This window comes from Prosopis cineraria, unplaced genomic scaffold (assembly GCF_029017545.1).
Source record: "Prosopis cineraria cultivar Desert tree isolate PC_DT_omini unplaced genomic scaffold, ASM2901754v1 PC454, whole genome shotgun sequence".
NCBI classification, from domain to species: Eukaryota; Viridiplantae; Streptophyta; class Magnoliopsida; order Fabales; family Fabaceae; genus Prosopis; species Prosopis cineraria.
Window position 1 is genome coordinate 12,063 of NW_026555779.1, and position 24,587 is coordinate 36,649.

Here is a 24,587-nt window from a genome sequence, read left to right on the forward strand (position 1 = left end):
ATGATTCATCTGCCTATTTCTCTCACTATATTTTGTTGTTTTTAAAAATATCTCGAGCCTCTCCAGCAAAAAGAAAATACCTCAGACCTCGGGTGGCCCTAATTGCAGTTTGCTTATTATCTTTCCAGGCACCTCAAAGTGTGCATGTGGTGTGCAAAAAAAAAACCAAAAAAGTCCAAGAATAAAAATTTATTGCAGTGACCAACAAGTGGTGGCAAAATCCACATTAATTTTGGATGATTTGATGCTCTAAATGTCTGTTTTAAATCAATTTTGACAATAATATTATTGAGATTTCTTTTACAGTTACTTCCCACCAAGATTTGTATATACAATAATGAATATATATATTTATATAAGTTTAATTTTGTTTTGGTTAGATATAAGATTGCTTCTTGAATAGCCAAGGAGCTTGACATTAAATCTTAAATGCTATTTGCATGCACATTTGTTGTGAGGTAGCTAACTGATTCCAAAACAAGACAAAAAATAATTAAAGAAAAAAAGAAAACAGATGAATACTGTGGCTGAGACAGAGTTATGAGAATTGAGAACAATCCACAGAAGTGTGTTCTGGGCAATGTCTCCGTATCTCGAGTTTAATATCTTGAGGAAAACAAACAGGGTGAGGATGATAGGATAAAATAGAGCATTCCAAAAAAAAAAAAAAACAAAACAAAAAGGAATTGAGCTCTGAGCCTGAGGTGAGTATAATATTAAGAAGGATGAGTGGCCACGTGGCGGGGAGAGAGATCAGTGGTTTGTTTATCCAAAGGAGATAACCATCGGGAGGTAAATACCAGGACACGTGTTGGTTTTGTATAGGGTGTATATATTCTTTGGAATATTCCTTCCAATTTTGCTCTATAAAGATTTGGGCTGGTTGCGCTCAGTTATTTGTACTGTCAACTTCAATATCTGTTTTTTCCCGCTCCCATACACTTGAAGCTTGAAGTTTCAACCATGTCTGCCTTTGTTGGGAAACATGCAGGTAAGCCTTCTCTTCTTGTTCTTCACCCACAAAATGGTACCAAGTCTTATAACGCATTGCCTTTTCTTTTTTCGTTTTCTTTTCTGGTTGGTTTGTGTTGTATTGTATCTTATTGCTGCTGCATTTTCCTTTGAAGAATAATTTTTCTCACTCTTTTCACCTCTCTCTCTCTCTCTCTCTCTCTCTTCAAGGAATCTATCCGCTCTCCCTTTATCTCTTTCTCGTGGATACTTAATTACTGTGTAATCAAATAAAAAATAAATTCAGAAACTTTTTTTTTTTTTACAGAATTTTGGAGAATTCTCCGTTAATTTTGAGTTCGCAAAAGTTTAAATAGGTCAATTAGTTTCTAAACTAAACATTATATTGTATTTATTATAATTATATGGCCAGTTCTTATTTATTTCCGATCCCGGCATGTTATACGGTGTTGGAAAGAAGTTGAAGTGCTTGATGTGACGATAATGCCGAAGATGAAACTGAATAAAAATAAAAAGATAAAATATAGATATTTAGAGTTTTTTTTTTTAATTTATCAGTTCAAAGAAATGTTTGTAGTTGTCAAAAAGGAAAAAGAATTGTTTGTAGGAGATTAAAAGTTCAAAGGAACTTTTTGATGCAGGCTACCCCATTTGAAGCTTTTAATGTTTATCGTTCATGAATTTTATTTGTAGGTTTAAATCTATTTAGTTACCTTAAAATTTCGCTAAAAAAGGAGTGCAACCAACAAATAGAAAAAAAAAAGATACACATTTTATATGATATTCATTCATTGTAATTATAAAAATATACGCACACAATAAAGACAAAAAAGAATAAAAATGATACCAATGGCAACGTAAAAATTGGGTAAACAGAAAACAAGATAAGAAATTACAAAAATAAATACTCTCTTCATTTAAAAATGTAAAATATTTTTTAAAGAGTTGGATGTTTAAAAATATAAAGTATTTTTAATTTTTAATGTGTAATTATTTTTTTTTAAAATATCTTTATTAATAATAATTTTATATTTATTTTAAGGTGTTTAATAAGAGTGAATATAAAAAAATAAAATTAATTTAAAAATAAATAATTATTTTATTAAAAAATAAAATTTAATATAAAATATTTTATATTTTTAAACTGACAAGTATTATTTAATATTCTTTTCTATAAATGGTTTGGATTTTCATTTAGATGCACTCATCAAGACCGCCAAGTACATCGCGACTCCCGGCAAGGGCATTCTCGCCGCCGACGAGAGCACCGGCACGATCGGCAAGCGTCTGGCCAGCATTAACGTGGAGAACATCGAGTCCAATCGCCAAGCCCTGCGCGAGCTCCTCTTCACTGCTCCCAACGCTCTCCAATTCCTCTCCGGCGTTATCCTCTTCGAAGAAACCCTCTATCAGAAAACTGCATCTGGCAAGCCCTTTATCGAAGTCCTCCAAGAAAACGGCGTCGTTCCAGGCATCAAGGTCGACAAAGGCATTGTCGAACTAGCCGGAACCAATGGCGAAACCACCACTCAGGGCTTCGATTCGCTCGGATCTCGGTGCGAGCAATACTACAAGGCCGGTGCGCGATTCGCGAAGTGGCGCGCGGTGTTGAAAATTGGACCGACCGAGCCGTCGGAGTTATCGATCCAGCAGAATGCTCAGGGATTGGCTCGTTACGCGATTATTTGCCAGGAGAATGGGCTGGTGCCGATTGTGGAGCCTGAGATTCTGACTGACGGGTCTCATGACATTGCCAAGTGTGCTGCTGTTACTGAAACTGTGCTTGCCGCTGTTTACAAGGCGCTCAATGATCACCATGTTCTTCTTGAAGGAACTCTTCTCAAGCCTAACATGGTCACCCCTGGCTCTGACAGCCCGAAGGTAACGCCCCAAATTTTTGCCCTTTTGTCGCGGGCATGGGTTTCTAATTAGGTTCAGTGTCATTCATGTTTATCTTTTCTTGGTTCTTACTTCTTGCAAAAAGAATATCTTCATGCCTCTGGTTTTATTGAATATATATATATATATATATATATATTTGCTTCTGCCTAGCAGATATCAAGTTTTTATCCACTTTTTAAATTATGAAAAGTAATTATTGACATTCTTTAAGGAGATTGTTGCCTTTGAAGCATCAAGTCATGGAAAACTCTCTTGCTTTGTGTTTAATAACCATCAGGGCATGACAATTAAGGGCCCATTTGATTTTTTCCCATTTTATATTTTAAAAGTAAAATTTTACTTTTAAAAAGTTAAAAATTATTTGGTTAAAATATTTTGTAAGAAAGCACATTCAAACAGTAGCTAAAAATAAATTTTTGAAACATAACTATTTAAAATTTTTAAAAAGTAAGATGTTATTTGACCATACTACCTCAAGTTTAATTTCTTATTCTTTTATTTAAAAAAAGTTAATTCATTAAAAATATAATTATTATTTCAATAATAATAATTAGTATCAATTTTTCAACATTATAAATTAAATAATTAATCATATTAATTTTTAGCATTAATGTATAATAAAAATTACAAATTTTTATGACATTTTTTAAGATTACAAATTTAAAAAATACAAATAACTATAGATTAAATTTGTAGCATTATAGATCAAAATTTATATTATTTAAAATCTTTATCACATTTTTTAAATATTTTAAATATATTATATTTGTATAATAAAAATTATAAATTATCATAAATTAATATCCTTTTTGGTAATTGTACATTCAAAAGCATATTTTACTATCGCAAATCAAATAACTTTCAGTATATCAAACTAATTTAAAAAAAAATATTTAAACACAAATTTTGTTACAACAACTGACTTTTATCAAATCAACTTTCACCAGATGAATTTTTGATGAACTGAAAATCAAACGCACATTAAGTTGTAGTTGGACACCATTATGCTGTGGTTGCCTAGGTGTTTCGTAGATCGCAGCATAAGAATGGTCCTTGGTCAAAGTTGACTGAAAAATTATTAGAAAAGCATATATTGCATGTATCATAATCATAAATAACATGATAATGGTGCTATTTTTGCGTAGATAAGGGACAATTTTGGGGTATCATATTGGATGCTTTGATTTAGAACTAGGTATTTCAAATCTTGTTGATACAAAAAAGAAATATATATCACTTGGTTATGAAACTAACCAACCTTTACAAGGGGACATCACGTCAATGTTTGAACATCAACTACTTGATCGTGGATCTGTGTAATAACTTACCTCGAGTAGAAAATTCAGTATTTTCATGTTTGATGATACTGATTTAGAAGTGGATGATTCAATTCTAACACCATTGATACCAAAGAAATGAAGAGTCTTGCATATGAAAATGAGCTTCACAATGGAAAATGAACCCTCAAAATTTGCCTTGTCCCACAGGTACCGCCTGAGGTGGTTGCTGAGTACACAGTCACCGCACTGCGCAGAACCGTGCCGGCTGCAGTACCGGGGATCGTATTCTTGTCTGGTGGGCAAAGTGAAGAAGAGGCTACACTGAACTTGAATGCAATGAACAAGCTGGAAGTGCTGAAGCCATGGACTTTGTCTTTCTCCTTCGGGCGAGCGTTGCAGCAGAGCACCCTCAAGACGTGGGGTGGGAAGAAGGAGCATATTGGCAAAGCTCAGGTGGCTTTTCTGGCAAGGTGCAAGGCCAACTCTGATGCGACTCTCGGCAAGTATTCCGGCGCCAGCGATGGTGGTTTGGCCTCTGAGAGTTTGTTTGTCAAGGATTACAAGTATTAGCCTCTAAGAAGGAGTTGAAAGATTGATTTAAGAAGGGGACGTTTTACGTTTAAATTAATTGTATGATGAAACTAAAGTCTTCTGATTTCTAATTAACATGCTCACTTTTGGGTACATATGATAATTATAAAAATTTCAGTTTGTATTGTTACATGTTATGATCCTTACTGTGATTAATGAGTTGGACAAATATTAGTTTGCAATGCAAGGTTGAAAAAAATATCTGGCGCATCTTTGATTAACACCATTAAAGTCGTTTATTCTTATCTTTCTAATTTCAAAACAAGAATATAATAAAATAAAAAAGAAAGAAAAGAAAGCTATTCCTGTTATCATTAGATGGAGATGGAGCCACTTATTGAAGAGCATGTATCATTTTTATCCGATACCACACCATTAAGAAGGGGGAAAAAAGAAAAAAAAAAAAGAAATGAATGGATAAAAGAAAGTCAATGACACGGACCACAAATATTGTTACAATGAGGCATCTGGCATCAATGGTTTTTGGGGCGAAACTTTCCTAACTCCGCGTCAACTCTCATAAGTCATTGCCTATAAACAAAATGATCCAAAACATACGTGAACGGGAAAAAAAATGTACGTATATTATTAAAATTAAGGTAAAAGGTTAAAAATACTTATAAGGTGGTCAACCAAGGGTGCCCAATATCTTAAAGTAAAAAAATGACAAAAATACTCATAATGTTACATAGATAGCTGATCAAACTATTAATTTTGACTTAATACTGTTAATTTTAATCATTAAATGCTGACCGTGCATGTCACGTGTCAGTCTTTACTGATGTAGACTAATAAAGGGTAAAAATATCCATAAAGTTGTTGGCTAGAAGTAAAAATACCCATAACATTACCAGAGTTGGTGCAAAAGTGACCGATCTATTAAATTCTTTAAATGTTAATTGTTTAGCTTATTTAACCATTTTTGTCACTGATACGGATTAAAAATATTTTTAGGTGAAATTCTTAGGAGGTTAATCGGTTATTGTATGAATATTATGTTAGAAAATGTCATTTTAACTGAATATCAAATTAAATAGCTTGTTTCTTTGCAGTAGTGGCAAAAACCATTCAAAATTTTTGAATCTATCATGAATGCAATTACCTAAGGTTGTGATAATATTCTTAAGCTAGACGTGCTCAATCTCGATCTTTCATTTTGTACAACCTATCTCACTATGTTGAATTTTAGGTTTTACAGACAAGAAAAATGAGTGGAGAGGGTGAAAGAAAGGGGACAAAATACGTGGTGATGGAAAGAAACTATATGACATTGATTTTGATGAATTGGTTATTATTGCACCAACTGAAGTAACATTATGGATACTCATATGATGATCGATTAATATTTGTAAAAATTCATCTGGGAATATTTTTTATCTACATTACTGGAAAAATAGTTAACTTTTTTAGGGTGTCAGCTAAACAGTCAATATTTAAGGAATTTAATAGATTGATCACTTTTGCACCACCTCTGATAACGTTATGGGTATTTTTTTCTTAGTTGACGACTTCGTGAGTATTTTTGCTTCTGACAGATGATTTTATAGGTATTTTGCCTCTTTAGTAGTTTATGTTAGCAAAAACTGACACGTGGTATGCACAGCTAGCATTTAACAGTCAAAGTTAATGGCATTAAGTTAAAGTTAACGGTTTGATCATTTTTACACCCATTCATGTAACGTTATGGGTAATTTTATCTTTATTCTCACTTTAAAATACTGAATGCACGTGGCTGACCACTTTGTGTGTATTTTTACCTCCTTATCCTTAAAATTATATGTATATGTATCAATCAATGTCATGTAAAATCTATAAAATAATGATGCTATATATAACTGATATGTTGCTTGGTTATGTACTCCCTTCGATCCTTATTATAAGACACTTTCAACTATTTCACACGTTTTAAAAAATTTTAATTTTTTCTTGATATTATAAAAAAATGATATATACTTTCATTTTTATCCTTAGCTATAAATAATAATACAATTACATTAAATATTTTTATACTAATTAAGAAGGGATAAAATTAAAAAAAGTTATTTAATTATTATAAGGTATTCTATATTTTGAATTAAAAAATACTTTTAAAAGATATTTTATAAATAAAACTGGAGGGAGTATATTGAAATATAATAAATGGATGGCAGAAATTTTGGATTAATTAGCTTTTAATATTTCATTGGTTTCTTTTTTGTTTTTTTGTCTTTACCTGGCATTGGTTTCTTTTTAAAATTATATACGAAAGCAAGCTTTCGTCACTTGGATTACTTTTGCTTCTAAATTCTAAATTTAATTTAGTTCATATTAGACATTACCTTTCATTTAATTAAATAATCATTACTTTAATCGGTAATCCATAATTATATTAAGTAATCATGCAAGTGGATGTTGTATAATGAATTGCGCAGCTGCCAAATCAAATTAAATCCAAGTTTTGGGTCAAGCCAAGATAACACATAGGATACTTTTGTCAGACATCAATTAATGTGAGCTCACGAGTGGATTTCGTTAATTATTTGGGTGATGAAATCATGTGACACTTTTTATGCACCCGAGTTGAAATTACAATTTAGTGAATTTACCCCAATTTTTTTTTTTTGGTGAAAACAGTTCAGCCAAAGCGCTTTTGTAAAATCTTAAAGAGCGTCAATGATTGGCCACGGAGAAGGAGAGCATCAACAAAATGAAAGAAAGAGCTGGTAAAAAAAAAAAAACAAAGAAAGAAAGAAAAATAAATTTTTTTTTGAAGCCACTATGCAGTAAGCACGGATTATCAAAAAAACTCTTGAAACTTTTTGCAGTGCTTCAAGAATGAAAGTCAACTCATCTAAAACGCGCATGTTTTTCTCAACTAATACTATTATTACTGAGCATAGTGAGATGAGCCAATTTTTGGATTTCCCACAATTGACTAACTTGGAAAAATATTTTGGTATCCCTTTTCTTCATAAAGTGCCAATAAGGAGACCTTCTAGGAAACTGTGGATAAAGTTAAAGGTAGACTAATGAACTGGAAGTCTAGTGTGTTTTCTTTTGCTGGCCGCATGACTTTAGCTATGTTGGTGATATCTGTTATCCCAAATCATGTTATGCAAACTGCATGACTACCTGCAAGCACTTGTGAAAAACTTGATAAATGCAATAGAGACTTTATTTAGGGTAGCTCAGTAGATCAAAAAAAAGATTCATTTAGTCGCTTGGGATGAACTTTATAAGAAAAAGATGAATGGTGGTCTAGGTTTGTGGCATGCCAAACATCAAAATCAAGCTTTGCTTATGAAGCTTGGATGGGGTCTCATGAAATGAAGAGATGAATTATGGGTAAAGGTCATTTGAAATAAGTACAATTGTGGAGAAGACATTTTGCCTCGTATTGATGTCAGACGGTCTGGGTCTAATATTTGGTTTGGTATTAAATCCACATGGAAAAATGTGTAAGATGGTTAGACTAGATGAACCATGGATCACATGTGCGTTGGAGGTGGAACAAGAACGGCATGTTCTTTGTTAAATTTGCTTATGATGTAGTTTCATCTACTATCTCTCAAGCAGATAAATTTTGGGAAAATCTTTAGAAATAAATCAAGGCTCTGCAGCGATGTAAACCTTCCTTTAGATGGTTGCCATGAATGTTCTATTAATGAATGGCTTATGAAAGAAGAGGGGACTCTGTAATGAAGACGCTTGTGCAATCTGCGCAAATGGCTGTGAATATATTCTTCACGTTTTATGTGACTGTGTGCAAACCCATTGTTTGAGGAATCACTTCTTTACCATATGCAACTTGCTGAATGGCTGAGATGGAATATTATGACTATGAAAATGAGAGAGTTCACAGATTGGAGCGCTCTCTTTACCATTATATGTGGGATTTATGGAAGCGACAAAATCTCTTTATTTTTGAGAATACGAGTATACCAATTTAAGCTATCGTGAATCGAGCTCTAACAACTGTCCTAAGTTTGAAAGAAGCATGTCACACCCCAAAATAGAGGGTGACCGGCACGGGTATGAGTCACTTACACATTCTCGTAAGCCTCAAAATAAACATTTATTTCATTTTACAAAAGAAAGGAACAAAATTTAATCAAATCCTATGAGAATTAAAATAACTTATTAGATTCAATATCATAAGAAAGTGTCGATATTTTTGTAGAAATTTCGGCAGAACCTCCCCTGTAACTAGGATCTCCCAAAAATTCTACAACAAAATTCTGATAGATAACAGTATAAATCAGGAGCGTAGCTCCTTCCAGCCAACAACCAATATACAGATCAAAAATAAAGTTTATCAACAACCTATGTGGAGCATCTACTCTTTCTCTCAAATCAAAAGGATATACAAATTATATATTTACATAAAGGCAATACTACCAATCAAAATATCAACCCACTGTAGCTAGTTGTCCTTTTAGAGGTCGCTGGTGGAATCGGCGTCAGCTAACCAATTTGAAGCCAAATAATTTTTTTCAGTGAATAGCATTCCCATGATAAAATTCTTAAAAATTTAAATTGACAGTCTCTAATAATGGTGTCAAATAATTAAAAGTAATTCCACCAAAATTATAAGCATATAAGTCATAATCATATTTGAAAAATAAGAATAAGTAGAGAACAATTTATGTTATCATGCTTAAAGAAACCATCTGCTCTCATATAACTCAAAGTGATACAAATTACTAGTCAACACCAGATAAATTTCAGAAACACATATTAATCAACATTTAAAATTTTGAGAACTCAACAGAACAGGTTACAAATGTGAACACTCAGTCCACGAGAGTAAATAACCAAACGTGGCTTATGCCACGAAAACAAACGTGGACACACCAGTCCACGAGGATAAGTAACCAAACGCAGCCGGAGCTACGAATCAAATGTGGACACACAGCCCACGAGGGTAAGTAACCAAATGCGACTCAGGCCACGAAATCAAACGCGGGTACAAAGCCCACGAATACCAAACGTGAGAATAAAACTCACAAAACAAACTAGCTAGTGTTTAACCAGAGCACGCTACGGGCTAACGGAATTGCCGTTAGCAGAAGTGTTCTGTATAGAGTTCCCTTAGAAATCCCGTTTCAACATGCGAGAGAAGTAATTATTTTGAATTTAAATTTTCATTCTCAAAATCAAACTCGCATGAATTGTGCCAAATCTCAACGTTTGTCAAAATCATAAATTTGTATTAATTGAGTATCCAATAAATTTTAAAGTTTAACAACCATATAAGAATACTTTCATCAAACTTGGAAATATCTTTGTAAGAATCAATAAATGCATATATCATAACTCGTTTGTCTTTCACTGATATCTCATAATTTTCACAATTAATATAGTTCATAAGAAAAATATTTTGGAAAGAGGCTATTAAAATAAAAATAAAAATATTAAATGAAATGCTATTCACTTACTCGTCGGAGCTTCAAAATTTTTAAAAATATCCTTTCTTTCAATTTTGGTTAGGTTCCCTTTCTTCTGAGCACCCTATTAAAATATAAATAAATAAATAAATAAATAAATTTGTCCTGGGTATTTTACCAAACAACATACATACATAATTGCTTAAGTTAATGTTAATATTTTCCTTCCTAAATTTTCAGTTTCATTGAGACCTTGCAATATCACTAATTCCATAATTTCTAATTGGAATCTCAATCTACAATATCATCTTGCTGCCTTGCATAACCACAATATTCATTTAAATAGAAATTCCTCCTCTCTTCTTCTCTTTTTTTTTTGATGCATGTACGCACAATCACAAAGGGAATAAATTCTGAAATCCCAATCCTCAACTCACATATATCATATATTATCTCCAAGTTAGATGAATTTCTAGCTCAAATTTCAGTCTTCTTCTTCCTACGTAACAGCATGAGTGATGATAGAACAATGTGAGGTTGCCATGATTACACATACCAAACAGTAACAGTAGCATGTACAAACTCTACTTCTGCATGTCACGTATATGCACAGCACACATGTTATTATCTCTTACTCTCACGACACAGTAGATTAATAATAGGAGAGTTCAAAATTTCTCACCTCTTCAACCCAGATGGCAACAGACAACAAAGGAGAGAGAAGAAGAAAATGAAGATTGCAGCAGAACAGGGAAGCAGAAAACTGGGCACTACTCGCAAGGAAACACAGGAAATGAATCAGCAACAATAATCCACATTCATAACAGCACTGCCGCAGCTCTGGCAACTTGGTTTCTCATCCCAGCTGTTACTCGAAGGTGACGCCACAGATAGAACCAAAGTAGAAAACGAAGAGGAAAAACAGAGACAAAGAACATGAAAGGCAGCCGGAGCAATCGGTGCAGCACAAGTCTCCAACTCTTTCCAACGATAATCACTAGTGATAATAAAGAGAAGGAAGATCTAAATACTCACACATGCACCTGGATAAAGAAGGGAGAAAGAGCTCGGTAATCTGAAATAAATAAAGAAAAACAGAGTGCAAAGATCACGTGTTGATTGACCAACGACAGATGGAGTAGAGGCAAGCATACCGACGATAATAACAGCTAAAACTGAAGAGAAGCAGCAACGATTCAAGGAGGAAGAAGGAGAAGGTTTAGCGTGCTCTTTTACAACACCCAGAACAGAGGAGGAAGCAAGTTGCAGCTTGAGCCCGTATACACACCAGACGGCGTCACAGCAGGGAAGAAGGAAGCCACATACTCACACACTCAATCAACTAGCAACGGCGGACGGAACCTCTGTAGTCACCAACGCCAGTGACTGCTGTACACGGAGGAAGTGAAATTTCTAGACCTAGGATTCCTCTTACTCTCTCCACCGACTCTCTCTCTCTCTGTTGCTCCAGAATCCTTGCTGAAGAACAAAAGAAGAGTTAAAAAAATCTAATTATATTAGGGGTAATTTGGTAATTTTATGAGGAAAATCAGCAAAGGAAGAAAAATGTTCCATAGGCTCACTACGGTTCGAACTTGGGACCAAATGAAAGTAATCCAGCCCAACTACCATTGCATCAGCTTCCTCTATTGGCATAATTGTATAAGGATTTAATATAAACACACATAAACAAATTATCATATATATATGTATATTAATTTATTTTTATAAGGGTTATCACAAATCACATCATAAGGTCAGAATCGGGAGAGAGATCATAACACATCCTGTGCTAAGATGGGAATACCCACCTAATGAGTGGATAAAAATCAACATGGATGGAGCATTTGGAATTCTTTTAGGTCAATTCATTTTTGGTTTTATTTATCGTTTGGTTAGGGGAGACAACCTCTCAGTGGAGATTATTGCGTGTGTATACGGGCTTAAGTTGGCTTGGGACTCAGGCTATAGAAAAGTGATTCTTGAAACAAACTCTATGGAGACATTGGATTTGATGACAGTGGGCTCTATTGTTGAGCATGAAGATCATGTCACCATTGAAATGGCACAAGATCTTTTGCGTCAGACTTGGGAGGTGAAGATGCAGCATGTGTCTCATGAACTTAATAAACCGGTAGACTTCCTTGCAAGGTGGGGTCTCTCCACTCATCCTGGGTTCCACTCTATCAACCAAGTTCCTCATAGGCTCATTCTGTTTTTGCAATCTGATTGTAGTGGGGTGGTAGTAGATGCTAGGCATTAGCATGCCTTAGTTTTCCTTTGTCTATATATAAAAAAAAATCATTTTTCCATAAATTTTAGCAAATTTTAAAATTAAAATATAAATACAATTAATGGCCAACCCAACTCAAATATAACTTAGACTCTGTATGACTTGATGATTTGTTAAAGAGAAAAAAGAAAAGAGAGCAATATACAGCTCAAAATACAAACGTTTTATCGTGGAAGATAGTGAATCAAGAAGAGAGATATATAATTTACGTTTAAAAATCTGTTAAAAATTGAACTGATGTTGTTGTGCTTGTTTTTTAATGATAATTAGATCCCAAAATATTAAATCAATGATAATTAGGTTCTTAATAAAGTTTTAAAAAAGTTATAAATATTAATTCAGATAATTACAAATAAAAATTCTAGATGCAATATCAAAATGTACATTTAAAACTTAAATGTTTTATATACAATTAAATTTTTTGAATTAATACTTGTAACTCACTTCTCAAAAAAATTTGTCAAAAACCTAAGCATCATTAATTCAAAATTTTAGAACCCTACTGTCATTTTCTCTTTCTTATTCACATTTCATATATATGAACTCAGCACCGAGTGAAATCAACTATTTTATTACTTTACTTTTTTTATTAATAAAAGTGACAAAGGAGATTAATCACTTCAAAGACCAAAGAATACTATTTTTCCTTTCATCATCAACTACTCCCCTAATGTAAGATGCATGGTGGATGATTAAAGATATAAAAATTACGAAGTAAACTTGGAGCTTGTTTATCTAAAATATCAGCACATATTCAGTATACTCTCTATGCAAAAAATAAAACAAAGATTCCAGTTCCTAGCTAGCAATAGTGATATACTTCCTCCGTTCAAAATTGTAAGGCATTTTTAATTAAATCTCATTCTCCAATGAAGTAGTTACCTATTTTTCAACTAACACTATATTTTTATATTTATCCCTATTAAACACTCTACAATAAATATGAAGTCATTATTAATAGGGACATTTTTGAAAAAAAGAGAATGATTACACCTCGAAAGACTAAAAATGATTTATATTTTTGAATATTCAACTTCTCAAAAAATGCTTTATATTTTTGAATGAAGGGAGTACTAGTTATTAGCAAATAAAAAGACAAGTGTTCATGCTTTTCTCTGATTGGGCCTTAATTTTTTTTCAATAGGCCTTACCTTCGTTCTAATTAATTACGCCAAATTTTTAACATAACATTGTCCGTTTGACACAAACGAGAAGGTGGGGTAAACAAAATCTTCTTTATATACGATAATTGGTACTCTGACTAATATTGCTACCGTGCTTTTTTTTTTTTTGGGCCACATATATTGCAACCGTAATTATCCTCGTTTCTTTGTGCATAACAATCGATATGGATGATGAAATAAGACCAAGTCTAAAATTGATTTCTTTGTTTTTATTTTCACTGATATCATGCATGCGTACAAGAGCAAGCTGCCCCAATTCAGATTACTTCTGACTTCTAAACCCGATCAAGTTCATATTAATACATTCATTTAAATATTCAAACCTATGAATATAAAGAAACTGAAACCATGCACATCCGAAAACGGTTAAAAAATAAGGACTTTGGAAGGTCGTTTTAAACTAATTTTTTCAAAAAAATTAGTTTCTTTTTTCACTGATGTCATGCATTTATACTTAAGCACCTACTCGGATTCAGATTACGTACGCCTGACTTCTTCTAAACCTTTTGACTTAAAAATATATAGACTGATTAGCTCAGATTAACACGAGTAACACGAATTTTTATTTTTTAAGTGAGTAGTTAAGAGTTTGAGCTCTAGTTCTAATATATGAAACAAACCTAGTTAGAAAAGATTTAATCTTTGTCCTCGTAGAAGAGATCGATATCTCTGTACAATTGGCTGCTCGAAGTTACACTCCTAGTCCCAAAACAAAAAATATATAATACTCTTCCTTGTCTTAAAGTGCGTTTGGATTTCAATTGACAAAAAAGGTAATTATAAAAAAATTGATTAATAAAATGTGATGATATTTAGATGATATTTTTTGAAATTGATTTTGATAATTAAAGATGTTTGGATAATTTTTCAAAATCTATAATAAAGATGGAGGAAAATAGAAAATGCTCAAATGTTGAGAATTAATTTTCAAATCGAGAGAACAAAAAGAACTTATACCAAATGGGTTTCAGAAAGCAAATGGAGTTTGAATAAAATTGGGGTGTTTGGATAAGATTTTCCAAAATCATGGTTTTGGATCTAAAATTGATTCTACATGTATATCCAAGCATGCTCTTAATATAAGATAAAATTAATCAGCTTCATGCTTAATAAACGTACGTTAATAATTATAATAAGCTGTTATTTTGAAATCAATTCAAGCTATAATAAATAAAGAAGGATAAAATTAAAAATATAAAATCACAGAAAAATAAAATAATTAATTCCTATAATTTTATTGAATTTTATTAGCTTTAGTCCTATAGTTTTCTTTGAGTATCTTCAATTCTTATAGATTTAAAAATTAAAATTATAGGAATTGAAAACACAGAAAAACTATAAGAATTAAAAACAAAACTCAATAAAATTATAAGGGTCGATAATTGTATTTTTCTCAAATTAATTACTCTAACTTTATCTTATTAAAAATATTTTTTTTAAATTGATCTTATATCAAGTACCCAAGGAATATATCAAGGTTAAAAAAAAAAAGGAATATACACATGCATACATACATGAGCATTTTTTTCATCGTGTGAAATGCAAGCGGTTGTATTCTGTACAGCATTGGTGCATACCTTTCATACTGAGAAGAAAAAGAAATAAAGAAAGACGAAAAAGAGACGAGAGAGGAAGAGGCAAGCGAACAGCTATACTGACTTCCTTGGTCCAGGCCACCTATAAATAAGACAGCATTATCACTGCAAGGGACATCGCAAATACTTCAGAAAATGGCAGAAACAGCGGTGAACTTCGTGACGGAGACGCTGCTCCGGTCACTGGAAAAAGAGGTCAAGTTGCAGTTGGAATTGAAATCAGAAGTCGCAAACATACGCCAGGATTTGCGGACCATCATGGCCTTTCTCAGAGAGGCAGACGTACAGGCAGAAAGATCAAACATGAGCTACATGGTGAAGGACTGGGTCAGCAACGTGAGGGAAATAGCTCATCAAATTGAAGACGTGGTCGACGATTACAGGTACGAGGTGGCTCGCCGCCGTACAGGCCCCCGTGACTTTCTTGGTCAGGCTCGCCGAGCTGGAGGGTTTGCGAGGAGGATAGTATCGGCGCACCAAATTTCGGGAGATATCGAGGATGTAAGGGAAAGACTGAGTCGGCAGGTTGAGATAAGAAAAGGCCTGGGGCTCACCGGAGGGGAAGTTGGCGCCAGCGGCGGAAGAGGGTCAAACAGTTTGTCGTGGCAAGAGCTGAAGCAGCTGAGGCCAGTAGGGGACGAGAATGAACTCGTGGGCTTTGAAGCTCACAAGGAAAACCTCAATAATAGCATCACACTGGGCAATCAGAACACCGTCATACCTATTGCCGGCGAGGCTGGACTTGGTAATAATAAAATAAAATTACATTTTAGTCCTTGGCAAACATAATTAAAATATTATAAAATCTGTTGACAATGAGCATATTAAATCCACGACTAATTGTGTTGTCATTTTGTTAGTTTAACCCCCTCAATAGATGTTGTAGTATTTAACAATATGGTGAAAGATTTGGGTGTACTTTTTTCTAATAAAATGAATTATTTTCTTATTTTCAATCCTCCAAATAATTAACTATACAGTCATTTAACCATTCATTTTTATAATTTTTTTAAATTGTATTTTAATTTTATGAGTTTAATTCTAAACATTGTAAAGTTCATTTGTTTAAAATTGTATTTTAATTTTATGAGTTTAATTTTAAGTTCATTTGTTTTTGGCCTCAAGACTATACTGTTTGCAGAAAATAAAGAAATAAAGAGAAAATACAAGTAAATAAATCAAACATAATACTTTAATTTGTGAGAGTTGCTCCGATCTAACCAGTAAATGGGTCCGTCCTTGGTCTAGCTAGTGTGATTCCCCCTTTCTTAATTAAATGAGAAACCAGCATCTTATTAAGCCACTGTAGTAGGATGTGATTTAGCTAGCTAATTTATCTAAATTGAACAATATAACTTTATTACTCTTTGAATTATGTGCAATGTAGAATTATCAAATATGTCTAGTCAAAATTAACTTCATAAAAAAGAATAATAAATGTTTAGTGTGTGATATATGTATAAATGAAACTATGCAAAAGAATGTATCAATTTTTAAAGTCTCAATTCATAAATATCTTGCTATTTTAATGGGACTGTCTTCTGATGAGATTTAGGCTGCCCGATTAAATATGTATATATTTAAAAATTTTAAATTATATTTTTTTTTAAAATCATCTTTTGAGAAGTATTAGTTAGGAGAGTATATTTTTAATTTATTCTGTATTTACCAAAATAAAAATTATAAAAAATTTTAGTAAATCATTTTGTCACTAATATGAATAATTCATATAATCATATTTAATATAGATAATTTAAATTTAATATTAAATTTTTTTATGATTTTTATAAATTGACTGTCTAGATTTATTTTAAATTGCCTAGGTTTAATATTAAAAACTTTTATAATTTTTTATTTTGGTAAATACAATATCAAAAATAAAGATAATCTCCTAACTAATACATCTAAAAATGTTTTTTACATTACAAATAAAAGGTTTTAAATCTGAACCTTACAAATTGAATCTAAACGGCCCAGATCTCATAAGGAGTGGTGATGAGCACCTTGACAAGCATTAAAGACTGTCCTTATCATCATCATCATCATCATCATTATTTTTCTTCGCTTTGGCTCCAATACTATGTAGCTAGATTTTTGACTCAAACTAATGTGATCGGCACGGGCACCTCTACGAGAATTTAATCGCGGTTATATTTTCACACTCGATCAACTCCCTTGCTAGTTAACCCAAGTGCCGAAAGACTGGGGCGGGTGTTGATCATTATTCATGAATACAATAATGAACTTCCTATGGATTTGATAATATACATTGATTTATTGAATTTATGCTCACGTGCAGGCAAGACAACCCTAGTGTGCCAATTATACCGTCATCATAAAAAGGTCCAGGAATTTGCAGCACATCGAGCTTGGGTGGACGTGACGCAAACTTTCGATACAAGAAACGTATTAAAGAAACTGATTCAACAACTCAAGTCTCAGAAGGATTTTGAGATGGGCAACATGGAGACACGGGATTTGATCGATGAAGTGAGAAACTTTCTGCAAGAAAACCGGTGCTTGATAGTGTTCGACGACGTCTGGGTCTCAAGATTTTGGGACGAAATTAAGCACATATTACCTTCCAGACAAAACGGAAGCAGAATAATAATCACGACCAGAATTAATGAAGTGGCAAGCCATTGCAAGGGTAATACACACAGTACCAAACCCTTTGTTCTGAAACGTCTTGAACGCCAACAGGCCAAGGAACTTTTCTTCAGATTTGCATTCCAAGGCGATGAATGCCCAGAAAACTTGCGAATCTTGTCTGATGAGATAATCCAAAAATGCAACGGATTGCCACTGGCCATCACCACAATTGGGAGTCTTCTTTCAAAAACAAACTTAGACAACGATGTTTCCAAGTGGCAAAATGTGCATAAAAGTCTAAGTCGGGTCTTAGCTAATGATGATACCGATGCTGGCAAAGCATTGAACATGGTTGTGTCTGAGAGCTATTATGATCTTCCTTATCATCTCAAACTTTGCTTTCTCTACCTGGGTGTACTCCCTGAAGACTATCCTATCAACTGCAACAGACTCATTCGTTTATGGATAGCAGAAGGGTTCGTCAAAGAAAAACCAGCAGAGAAATTGGAAGAAATCGGAAGGAAATACCTCCAAGAGCTGATAAACAGAAACTTGATTCAGGTAATTATTTTTTTTTAATCACTGTGAATTAATACACAGTACAGGTCATTGTATTCTTGTTTTAATTTTCATGATTTATAATTCCAAGTGTATGTATGATTTAGATATGGTTGTCGATCGTGTTTTTCTCAGGCTACAGTGGTTGATTGTGACGGTAAAGTTAGAAGTTGCAGAGTTCATGATATGATGCGCGGCTTCATTTTAAAGAAGTTTGAAGAGCTGAATTTCTGTCAAGTTTTGGACGATACTGGCTCGGACTTCAACTCTTTATACTCACCACGACGATTATCAATTCATAAGAATTTCAATGAAAATGAGCTTCAAGGGATTGTTTCAGATCCAGGCAAGGTGAGATCTTGTATTTTGTTCAACACTAAAGGGATTTCAACTTCTTTCATCACCAAGTTCAATCTTATGAGAACACTAGACTTCGATGATGCTCCACTTGATGCTCTTCCTGAAGAAATCGGAGACTTACTGCTCTTGGAATATTTGAGTTTACGAAACACAAAAGTCAAGAAGCTTCCTGCATCAATTGGCAAGCTTCAGAATCTTCTCACTTTAGACATCAAGAACTCTCACGTTCAGAGTCTTCCGCGGGAAATCAACAAGCTTACCAAGCTTCGTCAGCTTCTAGGTTATTCCTTCCACGGTGGTGAAATTGATCTGGGCATGGCAGCTTTTTCTTACCAGGGATTGCAGATCATGAAAGAAGGATTTGGGAAATTCAAGGATCTACAAGAGCTGTACTCTATCGATTGCTACCACATTAATAATGCTTTCATAATTAAAGAATTGAGAAAATTGAAGCAACTCAAGAAGCTAGGTATCACAAGGCTAAGACGTCAAAATGGAAGAGATTTATGCAGTACCATAGAGTCTTTAACCTGCCTTACCTCATTGTGGATAGGAGCCGTGGAGGAGGGTGACTTTCTAGAGCTAGACTCGTTAATCAACCCCCCAAGGCACCTTGAGCGACTTTACTTGGAGGGTCGTTTACGGAGCTTGCCAAAATGGATTCCCAGGCTCAAAAAGCTAGTGAAGCTATGCTTGTACGGCTCAGGAATAACAGATGATCCTATATTGGCTCTTAAAAACTTGAACGAGCTTTTGGAATTACGACTTCGCAAGGCTTACCAAGGTGAAGAACTGCATTTCCAAAAAGGGTGGCTGAAAAAGCTCAAGGTTTTACGCCTTAGGAAGCTTGAGCACTTGAAAACATTGAAAATACATGATAAGGCACTGCCACAACTTGTGCAGTTATACATTGGGCCTTGCCCTCAGATGGCTGAGGTGCCCGATGACATTCAAAATGTCAAACACGTACGCAGACTGGAAACTTTACTTAAGAGCCAGCGCGTCAACAGATATATCAACAACTCTCTTCACTATGCTAATATCATGCGGAACAGACATGGTAATAATAAGTCGTTTAGCATGCACGCACGCAACAATTTTCCACTGGTTATATTCATCATTGATGCATGATATGAACTATAGTGTGAATTTTCTTGCTATTAGGATGCTGCTTATTCAGTATATATCGTTCAAGGAGATATTCTTGAGCACAATTAATTTACGGGAGATTAATAGAATAGGCTAATCATAATATGCATGAATATTGAGTGATGAGCATATATTGGTGAAGTAAAAAACTTTTAGATAGACATGTAGTTCCTTAAATAAGAAGACACGTACGCATGCTTGTTGGACACAGTTTTATATATATTGTTGATCCCTATTTACTAATCTTGGTGTTAACAGATAAAAGCAGTATGTAGTAATATGAAGAGAGAAAGCAGTGTGCTTGGCCTTGGCTTTTCAAATAACTTTGTGTAATTTTGCTCATGTTTTGAAGGTGATCGTGATTATTCTGAGATGGCGCAGAGTAATTTAATTTCTTCTCGTCCCAAAGCCGAGCTACCACATCCAAATGGCGAGACAGCAGATTGGAGGGTTTGGGTACCTCTAGCATCTCTGATGTCTGTTTTCGTTGTCATGCTAGCGTTAGCGTCCAGATATCTGGAGCAGCTGCCTTTTTGGATTCTCTGATGAAGGTCTCGTCACTGTTCTGAAGTCGTTACTCATTTAGTTCGTTTGGGTTGACGCTCATGTTGTCCCTTTCCCTGTTGTGTGGGTCTATATATGTATCATGATTCCTTGTGTGGTTTGATTTCTATTTTCCAGCAGAACAAGCATTGCAGCTGAGAAGCAAGAAACTTAAGGTGTCTTTGAGGTTTGTTGAAGCAATATCTTCCCCAGCTTGATTCACTGGTCAAACCAGTACTCATGGTCACTGTTCTAAAGTTGTTAATCATATTTTCTCTAGTTTGTTTGGGGTGTGACTCAAATGTTGATCTCTATTATTGTACAAGTCTATATATGTATCATTATTCCGTGTGGTGTGATTCCCATAGTAGAATAAGCATTGCTGAGAAGCATGCACTTCACAAGAGTTTGTGGATGTTGTATAATTATAGTGGCACTATTGGCGATACTTTGAGATTAAATATTTTTTATATATTTGGACGGTCTACATTGATGCTCATCCCTTCCGAAACTGGATCCTTTTATCTATGTTGTTCTTGGCAAATGATGTGTTAATAAAATTAATGTAGATAAATGAAAAATCACAATATTAATAAATTATAAACAATTGGAGTGATGACTTCAAACTTTGTACAAAAACATATGAGATTCACAATCTAGCAAATAAAATAAACAGGAATATTTTTATCACCATTAAAGTCGTTTATTTTTATCTTTCTAATTTCAAAACAAGAATATAATAAAATAAAAAGGAAGGAAAAGAAAGTGATTCCTATTATTATTAGATGGAGACGGAGCAACTTATTGAAGAGATTTAACATTTTTTATCCAACACCACATCAATGAGAAGAATATGCCTCACACGCCATATTTATATTGGAAAAAAAAAAGGAAAAAATGAAACGAATGGATAAAAGAAAGTCAATGATACAGACCACAAATATTCTTACATTGAGGCACCTGCATCAATGGTTGTTGGGGACTTGGGGCAATATTTTTCTTACCCTGCCTCAACTCTCATATAGCAAGTTATTGCCTATAAACAAGATGATCTAAAAGATACATAAACAGGGGAAAAAAAATACATGCTTAATCAAAACCATATATGTATCAATCTGTCATATAAAATCTATTAAAAAAAAGGACGATATTTATGACTGATATGTTGCCGCATTATGTACATGTAAAATCTGATAGATGGATTGTTGGCTAAAAAAAAAAAAAAAACTGATAGATGGATAGCGGAACTTTTGGGTTGTTTTGCTTCTAATATTTCGTTTGTTTCTTTTCAATTACATACGAAAGCAAGCTTTCGTCACTTGGATTACTTTTACTTCTAAATTTAGTTTAGTTCATATTACATATATTACCTTTCATTTGATTAAACAATCAGTACTTTAATGGCTAATCCATAATAATATTAAGTAATCATGCAAGTGGATGTTGTATAATGAATCGCGAGGCTGCCCAATCAAATAAAATCCAAGTTTGGGTCAAATCAAGATAAAACATAGGATACCTATGTCAGATATCCATTAATGTGAGGTCACGAGTTGATTTCGTTAATTATTTAGGTGATGTAATCATGTAACAATTTTTATGCACATGGTGATAGAGAAAGAAATTAACCCGAAGAATGGTGTACTAAGTTGAAATTATAGTTTACTCCAATTTTTTTTTTTGGGTAAAAAAATGTTTACCCGGAATTTAACAACGCGCTTTTGTATAAAGAGTGTCAATGATTGAACAAAGAGAAGGAGAGCATCAACAAATTGAAAGAAAGATAAAACATTTTTTTTGTTTACACATCATTTCAGCAAATTTTGAAATTGAAAAGTAAATACAATTAGGGGCCAACCCAACTCAAATACAACTAAGACTGTATGACTAGATAATTTGTTAAAAAAGAAAAGAAAAAGAGAGAAATATACAGCTCAAAATACAAACGTTTTAACGTGGAAGAGAGTGAATCAATAAGAGTGATATATCATTTATGTTTCAAAATCTGTTAAAAATTGAACTGACGTTGTTGTGCTTTTCTTAGAGAAGGATAATTTGATCCCAAATATTAAATTAATGATAATTAGATTCTCAATTTTGAACAACTTGTTTTATAGATAACATAGAGCAATATTAGATTTTTGATTATATATATTATTTTATATAATTATAGTTTGAGTGGTTATAACTATTTTATTTTCTATTATTCTTTTATTATTTGATAGATCTTTACTTTATTCTCTAATAGATCTTGATAGATCTTTTTCCTTTATATAACTATATCTCATATTGAAATTAATAAGATAAGTCATTATTTTCACAAATTGTATTATGATACTAGAGGAGCCATTATGTGAAATTTCTTTTTCATTGTTTTCCCTCTCTACTTCATTGTTTTCTCTCTTTGCTTTATTTGGTGCTTCTAGAATCTCACGGCACCCGAACCCATTGTTCTGCCTTCTACCATTATGATTACTTTGGATGCTTTTGTACCTACTAATAGAAATGCTTAGTCTTAATCTTCTTTTACCCCTTTGCCGTTCACTCGGGATCAATACAATAAGCTTCTTGCTTTTGTGCAAACCCTTGCACTTGCTACTTATCAACTCCTTCGGTATAAGTTAAACTTGTGACTGTCTCTCCTTCCACTCCTTCTTTCAATGTGTCTTTAACACTAGGTATATCTCACATACTTTCCTTTAAATGCCTTTCACTTGCTTGGATCATTGATAGTGGCACAACCAATCATATATGTTCTTCTATTGATCGTTTCTCCGAGTTCGTTTCTATTTCTCTTGTTTTTGTTTAGTCACCTGATGATTCTATTGTTCAAGCTCATCATTCTGGAACCATTTATCTTTTCTCTAATTTTTATCTTACTAATGTTTTGTTGATTTCTCAGATTGACTATCATTTAATTTTTGTTTCTAAACTTAGTTTTCACCTTTACTATTTCTTAATCCTAAATGCCATTCATTGTTTCATTTAAGCCTTGGACTCTTGGAAGACGATTGGTATAGTTGAGGTTCAAAATGGTCTCAATGTTCTTCAAGATCATGCAAGTAGGTTCTCACCTTCTTCAGTTTCTCCTATTACATACTTTACATTCTAAATTTATACCTCCTTCTGATTTGTGGCATCTTAGGTTAGGACATGCCTCTTCTACTGCTATTAGTATTCTAGGTCAAAAATAATCTTCAATCACTTATAAACCTACCTTAAATAAAAGTTGTGATGTTTGTCATTTTGCCAAATAAAGAAAATTACCTTTTCTTGTTAGTATTTCTCATACTACTCATCCTCTTGAACTTTTACATGTTGGTATCTGGGGTCCATTTAATATCACTTTTGTTCATGGCCATCATTATTTTTTAACTGTTGTCAATGATTTCTCTTGCTTTACTTAGGTCATTTTGATAAAATTAAAATCTAAAACTAGAACTCAATCAAACTGCCTTATTTTGTTTCTGAAAAATCAATTTTCTTTTGTTGTAAAAATCATTCACTCAGGCAATGGTTTTGAATTCCTCATGCATTCTTTCTTTGATTCAAAAGGCATTTTCTTCCAAAAACTTATGTTGAAATACTTGAACAAAATAGTGTTGTAGAACATAAACACAAGCATATTCTTGATGTTGCTCGAGCTTTGTTATTTCAAAATCATTTACTTTTAGCTTATTGGTCTTATTCTATTTTACATATTGTTTACATCACTAATCATCTTCTCACCCCTATTTTGCAATAGCAACCACCTTATAAACTTCTTCATAACGCGTTCTCTGATTTTTCTAATATTCACGTCTTTGGTTCTCTTTGTTTTGCTTCCACTTCTGTTTCTTATCGCACTAAATTTGATCATCGAGCTAGGAAATGTGTTTTTCTTAGTTTTTATCTTGGCACTAGAGGTTTTATATGTCTTGATTTGCATTCTCGTGATATTTTTATTAGTTAGCATGTCATTTTCTATGAAGTCAAATTTCCTTTTTCTTTATCTTCCACTTCTTCTTCTACTAACTTTCCTTTGCCACAATCTACATCTCTCGATTATTCTGATCCTTTTATCATTCAATCCTTTTCTACTTCTGCTGTTTCTATTACTCTAAGTTCTTCAGCTCTCGTTTCTCTTACCTCTTCAGATCATTCTTTTATTGATTCTTCTTTATTGCCTTTATGTTGCTCTTCTTGGTCCCATAACCCTCCTT

General features: G+C 33.3%; 3 protein-coding genes across 3 annotated transcripts; all 3 read left to right on the forward strand.

Annotated features, from left to right (window-relative positions):
* Positions 1–859: 859 nt before the first annotated feature.
* On the forward strand, positions 860–4,875 carry LOC129297164 (fructose-bisphosphate aldolase, cytoplasmic isozyme 1). The gene is made up of 3 exons (XM_054935525.1): positions 860–991; positions 2,171–2,853; positions 4,362–4,875. The coding sequence occupies exons 1-3, from the start codon at positions 964–966 to the stop codon at positions 4,722–4,724; spliced, it is 1,074 nt and encodes a 357-aa protein (XP_054791500.1). The 5' UTR covers positions 860–963; the 3' UTR covers positions 4,725–4,875.
* A 7,070-nt stretch (positions 4,876–11,945) lies between these two features.
* On the forward strand, positions 11,946–12,374 carry LOC129297160 (uncharacterized). The gene has a single exon (XM_054935522.1). It carries the CDS (start codon positions 11,946–11,948, stop codon positions 12,372–12,374), a length of 429 nt encoding a protein of 142 aa, XP_054791497.1.
* A 2,944-nt stretch (positions 12,375–15,318) lies between these two features.
* Positions 15,319–20,388, forward strand: LOC129297162 (disease resistance protein RPM1-like). Its single transcript, XM_054935523.1, has 4 exons — positions 15,319–15,928; positions 17,483–18,336; positions 18,469–19,753; positions 20,195–20,388. Exons 1-4 carry the CDS (start codon positions 15,319–15,321, stop codon positions 20,386–20,388), a joined length of 2,943 nt encoding a protein of 980 aa, XP_054791498.1.
* The last annotated feature ends 4,199 nt before the right edge of the window (positions 20,389–24,587 follow it).

Excerpts from the sequence above, each read along its gene's own strand:
- LOC129297160 (XM_054935522.1), top strand. The coding sequence starts at position 11,946 with ATGGATGGAGCATTTGGAATTCTTTTAGGTCAATTCATTTTTGGTTTT.
- LOC129297164 (XM_054935525.1), top strand. The coding sequence starts at position 964 with ATGTCTGCCTTTGTTGGGAAACATGCAG. Across the intron at positions 992-2,170 it reads CTTTGTTGGGAAACATGCAG|ATGCACTCATCAAGACCGCC; the intron begins GTAAGCCTTCTC and ends ATTTTCATTTAG. Across the intron at positions 2,854-4,361 it reads CTGGCTCTGACAGCCCGAAG|GTACCGCCTGAGGTGGTTGC; the intron begins GTAACGCCCCAA and ends CTTGTCCCACAG.
- LOC129297162 (XM_054935523.1), top strand. The coding sequence starts at position 15,319 with ATGGCAGAAACAGCGGTGAACTTCGTGACGGAGACGCTGCTCCGGTCA. Across the intron at positions 15,929-17,482 it reads TGCCGGCGAGGCTGGACTTG|GCAAGACAACCCTAGTGTGC; the intron begins GTAATAATAAAA and ends GCTCACGTGCAG. Across the intron at positions 18,337-18,468 it reads TAAACAGAAACTTGATTCAG|GCTACAGTGGTTGATTGTGA; the intron begins GTAATTATTTTT and ends TGTTTTTCTCAG.